The sequence below is a fragment of the Emys orbicularis genome, chromosome 2 (assembly GCF_028017835.1).
Source record: "Emys orbicularis isolate rEmyOrb1 chromosome 2, rEmyOrb1.hap1, whole genome shotgun sequence".
In the NCBI taxonomy this organism is placed as follows: Eukaryota; Metazoa; Chordata; order Testudines; family Emydidae; genus Emys; species Emys orbicularis.
This window is the reverse complement of record NC_088684.1, coordinates 91,948,911-91,968,603: the sequence shown is the minus strand read 5'-3', so window position 1 is coordinate 91,968,603 and position 19,693 is coordinate 91,948,911. Positions and strand designations below refer to the sequence as shown.

The window sequence follows — 19,693 nt, the reverse complement described above, 5'->3', positions numbered from 1 at the left end:
AGGGACTAGCCTGTCTTAGCCGGGCAGCACCGCTAATGGGACTTTTAACAGCCCGGTCAGCGGTGCAGCTGCGACCCAGTTCCTTCCATTCCGTGACCCAGTTCTGGGTCGCAACCCACAGTTTGAAAAGCACTGCTTTAGATGGAAATAACGTTGAATCCAGCTCAGCTCAAGCAGAGATCTGATGACCTGCAGTAAAAACATTACACCTGCAAGAATAAGGCTTGCTGTCTGGAAAATTACATTTATTAAATCAAGTTCTGACCTTTTGGGAAATTACATAGGCAGTCTTTAGCTCTCTGGAGAGGACGCATCGACAAACTCTCAGGGTAGGTCTACACTTACCTCCGGGTCCGGCGGTAAGCAATCGATCTTCTGGGATCGATTTATCGCGTCTTGTCTAGACGCGATAAATCGCTCCCGGATCGATCCCGGAAGTGCTCGCCGTCGACGCCGGTACTCCAGCTCGGCGAGAGGAGTACACAGCATCGACGGGGGAGCCTGCCTGCCGCGTCTGGACCCGCGGTAATTTCGAACTAAGGTACTTCGAATTCAGCTACGTTATTAACGTAGCTGAATTTGCGTACCTTAGTTCGAAGTGGGGGGTTAGTGTGGACCAGGCCTATGACACACTGCTCAGTCTCTAAATATGCTCTCCAATAAGTTCCCCATCCTGTTCTTAAAGAAACAGCTCCCATTAACCAAAATACAAACACTAAATGTAACAATAAAACAAATATTAACACAACATCCAAATTAACTTCTAAATATAATGTTTTGCAAAATAATCCAACAATAACTCCTATTTTCTCTCTCTTACACACACTTTTCTCCCATCTGGTTCATTAACAGGATTTGAACCCACAACCTAAAAATCCACACTCCATATCTCTTCCACATCAGCTATTGGAGCCTTGGTAGTGGAAAGCATACTATTATCCCCTATGTGAATCAGCTGATAAAGGGGGGAACAATGCACAATTCACAAGTGGGTTATACAGCCATTTGTGATACACTAATGGAATGTTGGGCATAGGGATTTGTGGTTTCTGTTCCTGGTTCTGGGAGCAGAGTGTAATCTAGAGGTTACAGAAAGCATAGCCAAGTGTAACAGTGTCTCTTTTCTGGGTAAACTGTGAGGATTGAACATGGCACCTGTACCTAGAGGTAAAAGCATGAGTCTCCATCATTTATGCTAAAAAAATGTGTCTGTTAGTGTGGAGGCAGTAGAGTCATAAAATTCTGTATGTGGTCGAGCTGCTAAAGGGTCACAGAGCATCACTGCAGTTTTGTGGGTTATGCAAGCACATAATTGGGCATGTTCATTCTGAAAGGCAGTGTGACAAAGTAGATGAGATTTGGGTCTTATTCATAACTTTGCCTGAAGTAACCTCTCTTATCTAATCTGTAAAATAGGTATACAATAGTAGTGGATGAGGCTTTGTTAATAGTAAGACTGAAGGGCAACAAAATATTAACAGCAGACAGTAAAAGACCTGAGATCCCGTAGCTCAGTGCTAGGCTAACGCATCATGATCTTTGACTTGGAGAAATGAACTGAGTAAATAAAAAGAGAGTCAGAAAGATAAATGTAAATTGATTCTCATAGGAAGGAATAATCAAATGCATGACTATGAATTGGGGTTACAGCATAGACTGAGATACCACATAGGGAGTGCTCTGGAGGATACAGCAAATAATAAAGTAAATCGACCACGCAATGACGTTGCGAAAAAGACATCTTATATTGAGTTGAATTAACTGAATAGCTTTTGAAACAAGCAACATAATCATGCTACCTACTCTGCTCAGTGCTGGTTAGGTCTCAGGCACAGTGCTGTGTTTAGTGTTAAAGAAGTAAAAAAGATAAATTAAACAGCGGGAGGTTACAGATTGACAGAAATTGGGTAAAAGGACCTGTGAGGAAAATTAAAGAGAACCAAGCAAGATCATTATTTACATTGAAATACCCCATATTTATTTTCTGATTTTTAAGTTTGTGGCATATATAAATCACGGGGATTTGTATTCTAATTGTCTGTGAATGACTCAGACATGTCCATGCTTGTGACAGTAGAGTGTGTGAATTGAGCTTACCTATTTAGAATTACTCACTGGAGGTCCCCAGATTATAACTTTACAATCTACCCGGAAGAGGAGGTGGCAAATAGCTACACTGCCCCAGGAGCAGACCAGAGAACGAACTGTGACTCAACTCCCAATTCTTCACCTGCTACTCCTTTGTTCTGAGGGAGGAGTAAATTTCCTCAGCTTTTTTGTGAGGCAGCTTATTATATACTCATCTAGCTGGGTAGTGTTGTGAAGGGAGGTCTGGAGTCCCCTCTCTGTCTACTTACGTGCAAAGATCAGTATGAGGCAAGCAGGGCCTGCTCTCCCATCCTCCCACTAAAGTCACAGTCAGAATAAGGAGACCCATACTCCCCTGCATGTCTGAATATGGATGTGACAATCTAAGCCCTGGGTATTTTAAATAATTATAGAAATCATCTCCTATCAAGGCCATATATATATACTTAGCTGATTATATTGGTGGTGACACATTCAGGCACTCCCCTCAAGTTATGCATGTAAGCAGATGTGCCTTTCTCAGTAGATAGGAGACTATACTTGTTTGGATCTGGATCTAAATGTGTCCAAACGTGTCTGGATCCAGGATTTTGATTTCATGCCACTTCTCCTTGTGAGATTTCATATTGCCTGCATTGGAAATCAACAGCAAAGACATTGGCCTAAGCAAACTCCTCTCAAGAATCGTGAATAATTACTGCACATGATTCACTAGTATTAATTTGCCAAGGAAGCTTACCACTCTAGGAGTCACAGTACAATAGAATAGTTCACATTTTCTGTGCATGTGAGGAGGATAGGGCGAAGAGACCATTTAAAATAATAAGTATGGAGTGTGTATTATCTAAGCAGAGCTGGTATTTATAAACAGTGGGAAATATAAAATATCCATCACTCTCATTCTTTCCTAAGTTATTCAAAACAAAGAGTTTCCTTTGAATTCTTACATTTGGTTCTGAGAAAGGTCTATCCCACCTCAGAAGTAGCTGAAGGTCCAGCCTCACTTGCTGGGGGGGAAAAAGATGATGATCCTGGAGGCAGGGGCAGTAGGCATCCCTATAGAAGCCTTTGTTTCCCCTGCTACTGTGTGCCTTTTTCAGCCTGATTTTGTATGGTCCCTGGAGAGATACTTCCCCTGCCATGGCTGCCCCCCAGAAGCTCCCCTGAAAGAGTAAGAAATAGCACAAATTACTGCAGAATTTGAGCTCAGTTTCACTCCCACTGAACTCAATGGCAAAACTCCCACAAATATGAATGGGAACAGGATTGGCACACCTGTCTGCTGTAGTTTAGGCTGCCTAGCCCTTTGGGTTTGGACAGGGTAGCATCTGACTGAGACCTGCCCCCGAATCCATCCCAGGCTTCAAAAATGGAACAAGAAATTATTTAAAAAAATTTTGAACACTATTTTCAACCGAAATAGCTTTTTTACAAAATTGGAAATGTATACAAGAAATTTTCATTTTTTAACATTTAAAAAATTTTTTTTATGAAGCTGGAAAATGAAAAATGTAGTCTTTTTCTCTGAGCAGTTTTTCTTCTCTTCTCCCCTGCAGAAAAAATAAAAAGTGGATGAGAGGAGAAAGGGAAGAAAAGAGGATCGGGAATGAAAAACTGAAAAATTTTAAAAACAGAAATGTTCAATAAAAATGTTCATAAGCATTATGAATAAATTAAAAATCATTCCTTTGTGAAACCTGTGGAGAAGAATGACTTTGAAATTGTCAAAAATGTTCATGGTTCCCCACCCCCATTTTCTGTCCAGCTCTAGGTGGAACCCCTTGTAGTCCCACGGGGTGCACAGGAAGGAGTGAAGGGAGTATGCCATAGAGCCAGCCTTCCCCTGTCTGCTGCTCATCTAGCCTGCCTCACAGGCATTGGCTCTCCTCCATTCGGAAAAACTAAGGGGAGCATGGAGCTTTTTAATTAGAAAAAGGCACTAGCAGGTTTCTTATCTCTTCATCTTAACTTTTTAGCTGCTCATCCCTCTGTCCATGAAAGAATAAATGAAATACATCTGTGACTGTAATATCCTAGGGTTTTGTTTTGGGGTTTTTTTTTAACTGCACCAATAGTTGTTTTCACCAACCTAAAAGTTTAATGTTGCATTTTGAACAGCAATTCTTCTTCTTCACAAAGTTTATATTTATCAGCTGTAAGAGAACTTTTTGGAGCCCTCCTTTTGACCTAGTAAATGTTACCAGATAGCTGCCTGCATGGAATTTAAAAAGCAAACTCACAGGTTTTTCTTGGGTTTCTTGTATTCAGCATAGTGTACTTGTAATCCACACTTCTGGGTGTGGTGTTCTGTCCCATCTAGTGGCACCAAGACCGCTTAGAGAGAGATGAATGAGTCTGCTCTACAGCCTTAGCTAACAGTAGAGGCTCATGCACTAAGTTCCAGAAGTCCCAGGTTCAATCCCACCTGCTGACGACCGGGGTCTGTCAGTGTTACATACTGATCGTCTGATCATAATTTGTGACTTTCTGGCCTTGGTGATGCCAGTTGTTAATGTGATGTTCTTGTCAGCTTTTCTCTCCTGATTTTTCTTAAACAGACGGGGCACTGTTTCAGTTATTGGAGATTTTCCTTCTTAAGATTCATCTACCTCACTAAAAGCTTGTCTACGCTTACTGGGGGATCGACAAGCGGCAATCGATGCATCAGCAGTCAATTTAGCGGGTCTAGTGAAGACCCGCTAAATCGACTGCAGACCGCTCTCCCGTCGACTCCTGTACTCTACCGGATCAAGAAGAGAAGGGGGAGTTGATGGGAGAGTGTAGTGTGGACCCCACAGTAAGTAGATCTAAGCTACATCGATTTGAGTTATGCTATTCACGTAACTCAAATTGCGTAGCGTAGGTCGAATTTCCCCTGTAGTGTAGACAAGGCCTCACAGTCTCCGAGACTGAGAGGCTGAGTTGCTTGCTTGTTTTCAGAGTGAGTCACTGGTTTGATTTGTAAACCCCAAGAGTATAGGAGGTAACTCTGCAAACCTCCTTTGTTAAAAGCATTTGTGTCAGAACTCAACAGTATTCACAAACATTCCTTCAGCCCAGTATTCTTTTCTTACGCTCCAATGATATACTGCAGCTTGTTTGTATGAGATAATTTAGGCTGTAGGTTTTAGGTGTGGGCAGTCTACAATGGTATTGATTCAGAGAAGCAGGACTCTTTAGCCACCCATTAACTGAAAAGTGTTATTCAAAGCCCATTTCACTCACATTCATCTCCCAGAACTTGTTAGTGCTTGACTGCTATGATGAGAACATACTTATGTAATGAATGAGGTTTCTTTAAACACAGAGGGAAGGAGAAGTGCACCAGGATTAGAGATTAGAGAACAGGGTTGTGGAGATTAGTGATTAGATTAATTGCTCTTTAGTGGGTCACTTGTTCACCAGGGTCACGCCTCATTCCTTTGGAGACCAGAGGATGCTAAGTGCTTGAATCCTGATTTCTTGCTGATATGAAGTACATACTTGTATTAATTTGTCTTGTAAATCCCTGCTAGGCCTTCAGTGCCAGAAGTAATTATTAAGGAAAAGGCAGATTACAACAGAGTCACCTAGCTTTCTAGACCTGTTTTTAATAATATAATTTAATATATTAAGTATGTACTGTATATTCCAGTTTGTAGCAAAAGATTAACTTGGAAAAACCTATTTACACAAGGCTTGCCTAGTTTCAATATTTTTTGCAGGTGTGTTGCTGGAAGATTAGTGATTTAATGATAGAATTTACCTGTGGTACAATATGGGTGGGGTGGGTGGTTGAGAGTGAGAGAGACTGCCTCTGGAGAATTCTAATTCTTCCAATTTTGCTTACTTCCAGGAGGAGTCTATGCACAAATCAGCAAGCAGCAGCAGTGTCTCTCCTTCCCAAATGGAAGACTCCTTTCAAGAGACCACCTCTGGTAGAAAGAGTAAGTGGTCCGTGTCTAGGGAACAGAGTAGTTGTTTTGCTTTCCCACCTCCTAGCATTTTCTGTCTCATGAATTTTGCATGAGCATTTTTTGCTAATTAGTCAGAGCAGATCAGTGTTCGTGGGTAAGTATGTAGGGCTCACCCCTAGAAAAGAGACCTGCTCAATAGGTTAACATTGATTAAATATCCTCTTGACTGACATGAAGGCGTAGGCCGATTGGATACTGTACAGATATAAGTTACAAGGCTGCATAGTTCTGAAGACAAGAAAAACAAATACACGTATTTTAAATGAAGGAAAATATTGTTAAATGGGGAAAATAGTCTTTTCCTAGAATTGAATTTCTCAAAATATATCATAATCATATCATAGTGATGAATATGGGAGTTGCAGGGTGCTACTTTGAGATACAGAGTGTCACAGAGAGGTAGATTAACTAGACGACAGGAGCACCATTCTCGTCGCTGTAGTGAGGGTCTACACAGAACCGCTACAGCTGCTGTAGCATTTCAAGTGTAAACAAGCTCTTATATTCCTTTTAATTTTAAAGGGGATATTAGTCGAACTACAAAAGAAACATTTCCTTTTTATAATTATAAAATGAAAAAAAATTGCTTTGTAGTGTAGATTTTTTGCAAATAATGAGCAAAAGAAAAAACGAAGTGAATATGCATTTTAAAGTTTTATTTGGTATTATCAAAATAGACTTTATCTGAAAATAATACATTTATAAGACTAAAGGACAAATTCTGTTCTCACTCTGGTCTTAATGTAGACTTCAGCTGAGTTATTCTGGCTTTACACTGGCATAACTAAGAGTAGGATTTGGCCTTGCCTTTCCATGTTATTACAGGAAAAGAGGAGACATATAGAAGCTCCCCAATCAGTGTATGCATACTGTGCAGTTCCTTTAGGAATAAGATACAGTTAGTTGGGTCATTGCAAAGGCATAAACTGTCTTTAACCATTTCAGCTGTACAGCAGTATATGCTGCAGTTGCTGTTCTTTATCAAGTAGTTGATTTAGATCTTTGAATTATTGTTAGAGCTTTAACATTATTCTGATGAACAATGAAACCTGTCATCATCAACCACTCGAGGGATTGGCAAAAATTGGTTGCTTAACACGGATGATCTTCTAATACTGTTAAATCAGACTTTTTCTCAGCATATGTGGAATACATGTGGGCGGCCCCTTAAAGGATCACTGTCAAATCACAATTGGCTCTAAATGTAGATTTTATAAAAAGAAAATTTTATATAACTTAAGACAAATAGAAATGTGTCCTGGAACTTTTTATAAAATTCCACTGAGAATAGTTGGTTGTAAATACATTAAAAATCCCTAGTGTTTCCAATAAACAAAGTGCTGCCAATGCACCAAGTAAAACAACTGAAAAAATAGAGAAATATTTTTTTCTCTGTCATCTCTTTCAATTATGGTTATCTTAGATGTTACTCTGTAACAATATTTAGTTAAAATAGATTGACATTAGCATGATTTTTAATTTGACAGTGTGTGTCTAAATATTTTCATGGTGCCAAAACATATAGGTTTCTCTGAAATTGTTTCTGTATTATTATTAGCATTTTTTTTCATACGCTCTCTCTATGAAAACAGTGGCAAAATAAGTTGAGTGCATCCTTCAGTGCCCTTTGATTTTAAAATTTATATTCAACAAGAGCAGAATTTGAGTGAATACCTGCAAACTGCACCTTCAGAAACCTGAATTATGCACAAAGATTGGCATTTGCACGTTAGTAGTGTAATTGCATACCCACAAGTGTTTTTTTTTATAGGAGTGAAACTGTAGGTGCCTTTGCATTTTTGTGGGAACATGCAGTTCATCAGTTGGTTTTGAAAATATGACCCATTTAAAGACTATATGAAGATATTCTATCTTGTGTTACTTTGGAAATTAACAATAGATTTTCTACCAAAACTGTGGCTGTTCCCAGTGATAGTCCAATGACCATTCAATAACTTTGTTTAACTTCTGCTGGTTGAATCTTTAGTGCCTCCGAAGTTTTTGCCAATATCATCCACACCACAGCCAGAGAGGCGTCAACCACCACAGAGGCGACACTCCATTGAAAAAGAAACGCCGACTAACGTGAGGCAGTTCCTACCACCTTCAAAACAGAGCTCCAGGTCACTTGTAAGTATCATGAGCATTGGCTATAGTGTGAGGAGGTTCAATAACTCCACAGTGGTGATAAGATAGAAGCTTTCTAAGAGTTTAAACTACATTAAAACTTAGTTACATTGTGATTAGAGCTGGATGTAAAACAAAATCCCAAATTCAAACCAGTCCTGAATTTTTGGGGGAGTTTGGATCAAGATTAAATTTTCTGCCTCTCTGATGTTGTATCGAACCAAAACCCCAGGTTCAGATGTCCCAGAACTTTGGAGAAATATGGATCCTGATCTGAACTTGGTGGCTCGGACCCATCTCTAGTTTTTATTTCAGCCTGTTTCAGAAAATAATATAGCTTCTAAATAACAGATTAGGAGTTGCCTCCTTTCAAATGGAAAAGCAGCTAATCTATTTTCTCTTTGTTATTGGAGTATTTTAATTCACAACTGAAGGAATGGATGGCTTTCTCTTCCTCCCTTGTAAAGAGCTAGTTTGGTTAAAGTCATAATGTGAGAGAAAAATCTTTGAAGAGTCCAACTCTTGGTGTGACCACATTGCATTGTTGAGGTCACTGAGGCATAAACTGTTTTGCTCCTTGAAAAGAAAGTACAGTACATTTGATCAATTAGCTTTAATTGAGAACTGTTTTCCAACAGCGCCTAAGTGGCAAAGGGGACGGAATGTTGGCTCTTTTGTGCTGGCACAGTGTACTTTGCAACTTCATGTGAGAAACCTGGGTTCAATTCCTGGTCTCTTGTTTTCCCTAGCAGCAGGGGCTCCAAGTGTCCCTTTGAGGTATCTATGTGTAGAGAGATTGATAGGAGCCTTCAGTGGAAGCAATACTCACCAGTCCTCCACTTGACAGTGGCACTGATGAGCTTTGAAGTCCTATTTATTTTTCTTTGGCCAAAGAGATGGTGGCTGTGGGGCAAGTCCTTCAGAGTGATGAGGTTGAAGTGTAATAACACAATAGTCTTCAGGGATACAGAGGATACTTTCCCCACTTCTCCACAAGAAAAAAATTAACTTTGTATCACATGCTTCTAGCTTGAATACAGCTTGTGGTCCTGGGTGAATGGCATTCAGTACTCTTAGCTCATTTTTCAAGGAACAGTAATGAACCCTGCAGATTGTAGCACAACTAGAATTTTTTCTCCAAGAGTTTGTTTGGAGTGTAACTTTTGGAACCTCTAACACTTAAGAGGAGAGTTCATGGATGAGGGCATGATCAATGTAAAAAGAATTTCATTACCACAATGTACAGCAGTCGTTGTATGTGGGACCACAAGATTTGTTTTTACATAAATATTCACAGGTAGAAATACGCAAAGGAAAAAAGCTGTGTGTCATTTTGAGGTGTTTGCTGTTTTACACTTTCAGTATTTCTAAACAAATTACATGGTGATATTGATCCAGCCAATTTACTGTTATCGATCCAGCGCAAAACTTGGAGACTTAAAAAAGCTTAAATATGAGGTCATTGTTTTAAGTAGCTTGATTAAGTTTTTCACATGATTTATTTCAAATGATCATAAATATATCTTTCCTTCTGTATAAGCTATTAATTGGTATTTGGCAACTGTCAAGTGGTGTGTGTGTGTTAAAACCAAAAGAGAAAAATTCTAATTGGCCTACCAATTAGAACAACAACAAAAATAAGCAGCAGAAACTTGAAGCAAAAGCAGCAAGGAAACATCTATTGGATTCCTGCAGGGTCACATAAATGAGGGTTTCAGATCATGTGGGGACAGTTTATTTACTCCAAAGAACACTCTGTAATCCTTCACCCAACTTGTTCAACATGCTTTTTCTGTATGAAGTGAAAAGGAAGAAAATTGATGTTAAAATTATGTTCTTTTAATGCAGTCTGTTTTATGTGCCGCTGTTAAATATATTTTTTAATCTTTGCAACAGTGCCCTCTGGAGGTGGGTAACTGATAAATCACTTGATCTTTTTGTTTTAATTCAATGCAAGGTTTTCAGTATTAGTCTAACCAGTAACCTAACCAGCTCCTGCACCCTGACATGGAATTCTTCACCACTCATACAAGCTGGCATCTCTTATTATCTAAACCAGACACTGCATTTGTGATACTGCAGTTCCTTGAGTGGAAGCCTCTAGATAAGTGCAAAAAATGCTTTACTTTTTATTTGACTGCACTCTTCTTCATCCTTTCCTCCAGGATTGATGGAGTTTCAAATTCTTATCTGCTCCAGTGACAGCAATTTCCCTTCAAGGTGAAAGAGCTTGTCGTTAAATAGACATCAATGCCAAAGAAAAAAGGCCATTGCTACAGTTTCTTAGCAGGATTAGCAGGCAACTGGTCTGTCTTGCATACGAACTAGGATTTTGTGAACAGGCATCTCCGCATACCAATTAGTGCTAAAGTAAGAGGAGTGGGGAGAAACAAACTTGGAAAAATTCCAAACAGAGCCCTTTTTCATGTCAGCATATCAATGGTAAATGAGAAGTTGCAGAAACTGCAGCTGGAGAGTTCACTATTTTTCCAGGGTTGGCCTTGTGGTGTACCTACCAAAGTCACCCAACTTGGTACCTAATCAGTAAGATACAGTCAGTGTACTGAGGTGTATGTGTGAAAGCCTTCATGATTTTTCTTATTTTCATGATCCAGAATCCCTGCTAACTATTTCATTCATGTTTAGCGTTCCCTATTCTGCTTCCTATCTATTGTTCAGGTTCCTAGGATAACCAGGTTTTTTCCAAGGACGACTTTCAGACCATTTTTTTCAACCATACAAACAGCTTCTCTGCTCAGCTCTCATCCCTTTGAAGCAGCCCTGGTTGGAGTGGCAAGGGCTATGTATTATCTGTGTGACAGAGCTTTTACCAGCAGGTGGAAACCCCCAAAGGTTTGCCTCTTTATGCTGGCTTTGGAAATTATCTTTACAAGCACATGACTTCTAGGGGGAGCACTTCCTAAATTGTGGCAAGAATTAACAGCTTAGGTTGGCACACTACTCCTGATTGAGATTGATTTCAGTGTTTGTAGAATACTTGTGTGTGCTTAGATCCTTCAATCACCTCATGGGAAAAAGAAATCAGTTGTGAAAGGACAGCAAACTAAAAATGCAACATCATAATATTATCAGTGGGACAGGTTTTCCAAATCTTAAATGTACAGCACATGAAGATCCACCAACCTTCACAAGCAAAACCACTGTGATCCTTGGATTGTGTTGAAAAGATTAAGCTGTTTGTTGCTTTAACAGGACATACCGTATCATGGAATAGAATGGCATTTCTAAGCAAAATATTACTTAAAACCCTAACAATGGTTTTAGTCTTCGATGCACTTAAGTATCAGAAGTATCCAGCATGATCAGTAGTTGGCTTGCACCAGGTTAGGTCAACCAGTTGAGAAGAAAATAACTCCCCCAAACCATTTTTGGAACTGAACAGGAACCAACAATTTTTAAGGTTCTGAAATTTGGTGGGTTTTCCCCCCTCCCATTTCTGGTCCCAACCAGAAAATATTTCAAGACTTATCTGTAGTCTAGAGATATCTAACTGAGTACTCCAGACTGAAGATGTCTAGTTAGGCATAGACTTTAGAGTGCCTAACATAATCTGAATTGCATAACTTTTGTATTTCACCCAGCACTTGAATATACATTACTTTCTTGCTGTGACGCTTTTGAATGCATGGTAATAACTTGTAATGCAAAGTTTTACAACACATTGCGTATAATAAATACATTAATATGAAACATGTACTGTTTATACATAATCAGCACAAGCTCTTAGGTGAGGATATATTGAAAATAATCTACAAAGCACTTATTTCCTATTATGGAGATGTAATTCAGACTACATGTTATTCTTGATATAAAGTCACCACACTTACACTGTAATAGCTCTGATTGAGCCCTTGGTATGCTGTGACTACATAGTCAAAATGTTAAGCAAATTCTTTACAAGTTCATTAACTTTTTAAGTACAGAAAAGTACTTTTAACATGGCTTATTTTTTTCCATTTAAAATAACCACACTAAACTGTCTTTAATTAATATTAATTGATGATTGGATTCAAATCCAGAAAAACAAGTAAATTCAGAAGCCAGGTTCTGTCCTTAACACACTCCGCTGAGTGTAGGTATTGCAGAGGACTTAGGACATTACACACACTACCATATGCAGCCCCTATGACATGGACAAGGATTAATGATAGGAGTTAAAGCTAAAACTCTAAAATGTTACTGTTTTTGTAAACTTTAGTCAGTGGTTAGTGTAATTTTAATTAGCTTAATTTAAAGACTGAGCTAATGTTGAAATTAAAGATTTGGCATGTACTTATTTTTATTCTGAGAAGGAAAAAAATTAAACATTCTTCAGAAATCAGTATATCACTTAACTTTTGTTTAATGTTGCATTAAAGCTTTGTTGTCCTTGTGTAATTGCTGGAATTAAAACATTAGCATTTAAACAAGTGAACATTTTCCATGTTCCCCCTTTTCCCTGCTGGCTATTCACACAAGTTTTAATGAAAATTAATTTTGATGGTTGCAAGAACAGATCCACATCATTCTTCTGCTATCTAGTAAACATCTGAAGTACTAGTTCTACAGAAACAAATTTTTATTGATAAAGCATCTTAAGAGATTAAAGAAACATATTAAAGAGGCTAAACTTTAAAAGTTGAAACGTGTATTTATCATGTCATTAAATATGCAACAAATTAGTGTTTAAATCTTCATCATAATGAACATTTTGTTGTCTAAGGGAAGAATTAAATATGATACTTGATTGTATTAAAGGAAAAATATCCCTCCTGTAAGGAAATAGCTTTCTAAAAGACTGAAAACTGTGATTGATCAAAAGCATTTAGTAAATCTCACTTGCCACAAACACCATCCTGACATCCCATTCTGTAGAAAATAAGTTTCTCATTGGCATTGCCTGCCCCACATTCTCTCACCCATTATTCTTCCTCTCCATCCCTCCCAAAGTATTGTTGATATCTAATAGTGCTGTCATCATAAGGATCTAAAATACAATAGTGACAGCTAGCTGCTGGTTACGTGGAAGTTTGCTGCTAATGAAATGACGTATTTTGTATGTTCATGGAGTTTTACACCTCTCAGAGGAAATCACATTTGGTTTTGATAGAGTTTGTTTTTTCCAGAAAACTAAGTGTCACCAGTAAGAACATACCCCAGAGGTTTGGCTTGTCTAAGAAAACCAAAATAAACTCAATTTTAGCTTTTTGTGGGTACCTTAAACAGGGTGAATTTTTTTTATGTTCCTTTTCTAGGTAGATAAGACAACAGTTCTTTAAAATATAGTGGTTCCTAAATGCTAATGTTTGCCAGGTCTGCAACAGAGATCAAAATATTTTCTCTCTAATTGAAAGTCAGAACAGAATTTGAAGACTATCTATCTAAATTGAGCACTCTGATTTATCAATTAGATTTCCAGGCTATCCGTAGAGTGCTGTCATCAGTTTCTTTGTGTGTACAGAGGAGATTTCCTGTATTTATTCAGAGAACATTAAATTTCTGTGTCACTTCGGCACCATAGCCCCTCTGGGCTAAGTGAACAGGTGCACTAAGCAAAAAGTGATGGGAATTCCCAGGGCAGTTCTGTCTTTCTGTTAGAACCATGCAATCAACCTCAGGGCTGGATTACAAATGGGAACGAGGCTTTTTATTCTGTGGTACCGAAGTTAGAGGCCATATGCTCAGGGTTGCTATTCTCTTAAATGCACTAGCACAGAGTGTATGGAAGTTTCACAGATGGGCAGTAGTTCCATCATTAGTAGCCTGGGTGTAATTCCCTGCTAGTAAGAACACAACAATGGATTAACTGTTTTGCTCAAACTTTATATTTTAAGATTATTTTAATAAAGTTTAAATTGACATTATCATCATCTTGGAGGGAAGGTGTATTAACTGCATATAATACATTTTCTATTCTTTTGGTCTAGATTTTGTTCCCAGGCTCTAATTATAACCATGATTACCAATATGTGGTACCATTGAATAAAAATTATTTTGGAGGTGGCTACTAACCGCTTTCTTCAGCTACTCTGGGCACCACAAAGTCTCAGAGAAGCTGCTTGTCTTTAAGCAACATACTATCAAAGGGAACAGTGCCAAGAAATATCTTTTACACCTATGTATCAAATCATTTTGTGTCCTTTCAAATTATAAAATTAAATTGTAATTGGCTAAAACAAATATTCATAATAAATAAAATAAAATCAATGGAAACAGGTGTCAGATGATATAAGTGCTCATAGAAAAAATTGCACATAATCAGTCTCTTGGTTTGAAACTCATGTGATGCCCATGGATCAGCCAGTGCTATTCCGTTTTTGGGTTGTGAAATCTTTTCTTTGAAGTTACTAACTAGGTGGCTGGCTTTCTAGGCTGAAATCTTGAAAAGATGATGGGTTATATAGTAATGTAGATTTTTGGCTTCCAGGAGGAATTTTGTTACCCAGTGGAATGTCTGGCCCTGACAGTGGAGGAAGTCATGCACATTCGTCAGGTGCTGGTGAAAGCAGAGCTGGAAAAGTACCAGCAGTATAAAGATGTCTACACTGCCCTCAAAAAAGGAAAGGTATGCTTGTTTCAGCTGATCCACTGAGAGCTGTTAGGGAGGGAGGTGAATCACACAGATTCCAGTCAGTGAAAGAATAGGAGTTGGAACCAGAATTCAGGTGCCAGATTTTCATTAGTAATTGACCAGTCAGACTTTCAATTTATATTGGAGAAACTAAACTAAACTTTCCCTACATGAAGTAACAGATGGGCCAGTTTCCTTGGTTTACATATGGAAATGTCAAAAATTTGTATTGGAATATCACATTTGTGTTTGACCCTCCATAAAGACACAGTAGCGTTTACAGTAGTTGTTGCGCACGCTCTCTCTCTCTCTCACTTTTTTTAGCTTAAGTTTAATAAAACATCCTTCCCCCATCATTTCCCTAGACCAGTGGTTCCCAAACTTGTTCTGCCGCTTGTGCAGGGAAAGCCCCTAGTGGGCTGGGCCAGTGTGTGTACCTGCCGCGTCCCCAGGTTCGGCCGAACGCAGCTCCCAGTGGCCGTGGTTCGCTGCTCCAGGCCAATGGAAGCTGCTGGAAGCGGCGGCTCGGCCGAACCTGCGGATGCAGCAGATACATAAACCGGCCCGGCCCACCAGGGGCTTTCCCTGCACAAGCGGCGGAACAAGTTTGGGAACCACTGCCCTAGACACACATACATACACAGCCATGCTACTTCATATTTTTTTCTGGAGAGACCAGAGCTACAGGTAAAATAGGATATAATAAAAGTTTTACAATATAAAGTATCTTTTTTTTTTTTTTAATTCCCATTGAAATCAATGGAAGCTGTCACAACCAAGTCCAGTTCCCTTGTCTGAATGGACACCAGTCTCTTGTGAGTGGACCCAGCTGCTGATTCCCACATGCTTCTAAGTGCCTTGGGTCTGGATAGTGTCTGATCACTGTTCCTAGCCCTGGGTTTCTCAAGCATGCTCCCAAGTGCAGACCCTATTTCTGCTACCCTTCTTGGGAATTGGGACCCCATTTGGACCTAGAACCAGTGATGCAGCCTTACCAAGTTCCAAATTGTTACATATGTTCCACCTCTCTGTGGGTGCTTTGAGCTTCCTGATTTGCCCCTTGAGGGACAACATGGCAGGCAAACAAGGAACACAGGCTTAGCAAAGGAATTTCTTAACCACAGACACTTTACTCTTAACAAAGCACATGAGTGAGTTACAGATGTTTGAAAAAACAAAATCCTGAATACAGCCCCCAGTCTGATCTCACCCCTCCTGTGAATACAGGGTTTGGTCAGCATCCCTAGGCCAAGCAGCTGGTCCTGCCTTCTCTGTCCTTAACGTGTTGTCCTGGCATGTAGCAGTAGACAGTTCCTTCACATAGAGTATTCCCACTTAAATAACCCCTTTGGTTAGGTCCTGTCCCTTCCCCGCATCCCACCCCCACCATGTCTCAGCTTCTGTGCAGATAATCTTTCTTCTTATGGTTGGGCTGGCAGTAGAAAGACAAACAGCACTGCTGGCTTTGGATTGCTCTGTGCCAACTTATCAGATATAGTCATTCAACTAGGTCTGAAGCCCCCACTACAAAATGGGTGCTCTAATCCACATTGGAGATTGCAATACAACATGAGGGTCGCACTCCAAAATGAAGATTACAGTTTAAAGTGGAGCTCTGGAAACAAAATGGTACCCACAAAACAAGACAGGGTTCACAACTTGACCCAGAGCCCCCAGTCTGTCACAGAAACTTTCCCTGTATAAAGAGTGTGGAACCAAGGCCCTTATATATGAAAGAGACAATGAGAGATGTCAACAAGTTCTTCTAATTCATTTAGAATAAAGTGGGTGAGGAATTTCTTTCCCCCCCTCCCCCCTTTGCCTGGCTGAATTGTATGTTCTGAGTTTTAAAGCAAGTGGGATTATTTTAAGGCTCCATTGTCCTCCAAAGGTAAGCAGGATGCATTAATCTCACACTCTTATTTTTTGAGCCTTAGGCATGACATTCAGAGGCTCACGAGTAACAAGCTAAAAGGAATTTAAAGCTTCTGGGAAATCATGCATCATGTGACTCAGGGGGATTTAATATGAGAGCACCCATCTGCCAGTGTATTTTTCTTCCATAGATTACAGATCACTTAAAAAAAATTACAGTGTCTCCTTTTCCTCCCCTGGGCTCCTGCACATTAAACTCATCAAATAAATCTATCCCAACTTCAGTCTGTGCATCTTCACCAAAGGCCAAGTTAGAAGCATGCAATTTTATTTCCAGGACTGTACTGCTAACGTTGCAGTCTCTTCTGTTTTAAATTTCTTTAGCTCTGTTTCTGTTGTCGAACAAGGAGGTTTTCTTTCTTCACCTGGTCCTACACCTGTCAGTTTTGTAAGAGGTGAGTTTTTGCTCAGAGTGAAATACTAGGATTCATACCTCACTGGTTTCTATTTTAATTCACAGTGTTATTTGGTTTTGTTTTTGAAATGTAGTTATGGTCAGAAAAATGACTAAAAATGGCTCTTCCTTATTCAACATACCTGCTCCCTTAATATATTCAGATTCAGAGCGGCTCAGGTTTTAGAGTAAAACAGTAACAGTGCTCCTCTGTTAGCCCAGCAGAGCCCATATGGGTATGAGGCAATGAGATAGATTCTACAGAATCCTCCGGGGTGACATGTGAACCCAAAAGAACAGAGAATTTCAGATTCCATTTGAGTTGGTAGTATTGGCAGTTGGGGAAAAAATGTTTACTTGTAAACTAAGCAAACGTTAAGGTGATAGTCAATAAGGCAGTAAATATGGAACTCCACACTGTCTTACTTAAATAACATTTCTTTCCACTGAATGATTCAGACTTTTACTTTTCTACACAGGCCTGTATGTTCACAGTGTTGCAAAAAGGTAAGTTCAGGAACCTACCGTTTGTTCCTTTCAGAAAGGCTGTCTTTTTGATAACGATACTTCATGCTGTCATTCTCCTGCTCTTGTAACAGATGCGGTTGCCATCAAAGCCATACTCCACCCTTCCTATCTTCTCTCTGGGACCTTCTGCTTTGCAGAGAGGAGACAGTTTTATGAGACCAGAAAAACCCTCCACCAGTCACCACCGGCCGCTTAGGAGCACGTCCAGGTGCGAGACATTCCTAGTTCATCTGTGCTTCTGGTAGCAGCTCTTCATAAGATCTTCTTCTCAGTCTCTTAGTTGCTAATGAGACATAATATACTAGGCTCTGTTTTTGTAGTTTGTTTTAATTTTCCAATGTTTGTCATATCTTTTTAGAAACCCAAAGATAAATGTCTTTCCTTACCAATTTCATTTTTCCATTGGATAAAGATTGAGGTTTTTCCTTACATTTCTAGTGGAACAAAACCCATCCTGATTACTTTTCATTTACTACTTTGTAAATATAAACTATATTTACTTAAATAAGACTTGCTGACACGATATTTAAAATGTGCTCTGTCCCCTGTCTATACTATAGCTGACAATGATAGTAATATCAGTACAGCTGATAAATATTCTCACATTTTTTTTCTAATGTAGATGGATCCTCAGAAGAAAAATCTGTCTGTTCTTGGTAACTGAATAGGGAAATTCTCCCTTATTAGACAATGACTTACACATGCAGAGGTGAAAGTAAGCCGGTACAGCGTACCGGCAAGAGCCAGTACGCCGGACCGGACCAGCTTCCCCAGGCTGGCGATTTAAAGGGCCCAGGGCTCCCTGCAGAGGCCGGAGCCCCGAGCCCTTTAAATGGCCTCCTGAGCCCTGCTGCCGGAGCCCTGGGGTAACGGCGGCAGTGCTCCATCGGCGATTTAAAGGGCCCGGAGCGCCGCTGCAGTAGCGGCGGCCAGAGCCCCGGGCCCTTTAAATCGCCCCTGAGCCCTGGGGCTCCCAGCCTCCTCTGCAGCTGGTAGCTCTGGGGGTGATTTAAAGGGCCTGGGGATTTAAAGGCCCCGCCTCCGTTGAGGCCATGCCCCCTGCTCAGGATTCTGGCGTACCGGTAAGTCCTTTAAGTTACTTTCACCCCTGTATACATGTCAAACACTTTCTACTCCCTAGCCATAGGTTTGTTTCATTTGGATCAGGTCAGGATGTAGATCCATGGACCCCTCTCTCTGTGTGCAAGTCTGTCTTTAAGACCCACTTCTGCCAGGGTGTCTACATGCAAATTAGTGAAATTAAGACATCCATGTAGTCATTCATAAAATTCTCTTTGCCAAATCATGCTTTACACTAGCCTTCACTGAATAACCATGTAATCTTATTGATGTGTCTTCCCATCTCCATCCTTTCCTTACTGCTTTTTTGCACCCTCATTAAGTCGGGGACAGCAAGACTTGGGACAGGAATAGTGTATTCTTTCTCTTTGGGAGGTGTCTCCATTGGCGTCCAAAGCAGTGCTGAATGTAAATAATGATAATGAGTAAGGGACGGTTTCTTTGTTTTTCAGGTTGTCCACAAAGTCTAAGTCTGTGGATAAATCAAATGAAGATCTACAGTTTCCCAAAGAGTTAATGGAGGACTGGAGCACCATGGAGGTGTGTGTGGACTGCAAAAAGTTTATTTCAGAAATCATCAGCTCAAGCCGGCGCAGCCTCTCTCTGGCCAACAAACGAGCCAGGTTAAAAAGGAAAACACAGTCGTTCTACATGGCATCACCAGGCACCTCTGAATACTGCCCTTCTGAGAGAACTATCAATGAGATCTGAGTCTTGTGCCTTTTCCTTTGCTTTTGTCTTCATGAGGTCAGCATCCGTGAGAAAGATCACTGAAACTGTCCTTCCCTTTGTTTTACTTAACGAGCTTGAATTTGCATTAGATCACAGGGTTTGCTACTCTACGGTTTCCACAGACTCTACATTCATATCTGTAGATAATGATATGTAATAGGTCAGCCAATAACTCATTTGCACTGGAAGGAAACAATAGTTTGAAAATGTTGCCTTTGTGTGTATGTGTGCGCATTGTGCAGATAGAAAGCCTTTACTTGCATTCAGTTTTTTATCATTCCT

At 39.9% G+C, this 19,693-nt stretch overlaps 1 protein-coding gene across 1 annotated transcript in view; it reads left to right on the top strand.

The window, feature by feature from the left end:
• The window catches only part of SPIRE1 (spire type actin nucleation factor 1), a 190,464-nt gene extending 171,074 nt beyond the window's left edge, over positions 1-19,390 (top strand). The window contains exons 11-18 of the mRNA XM_065399520.1: positions 5,924-6,014; positions 8,032-8,174; positions 10,851-11,024; positions 14,599-14,736; positions 17,002-17,072; positions 17,551-17,578; positions 17,671-17,807; positions 19,132-19,390. Of these exons, the coding sequence (XP_065255592.1) occupies positions 5,924-6,014; positions 8,032-8,174; positions 10,851-11,024; positions 14,599-14,736; positions 17,002-17,072; positions 17,551-17,578; positions 17,671-17,807; positions 19,132-19,390 (1,041 nt within the window). The remainder of the gene's footprint in view (positions 1-5,923; positions 6,015-8,031; positions 8,175-10,850; positions 11,025-14,598; positions 14,737-17,001; positions 17,073-17,550; positions 17,579-17,670; positions 17,808-19,131) is intronic.
• Positions 19,391-19,693: the final 303 nt, after the last annotated feature.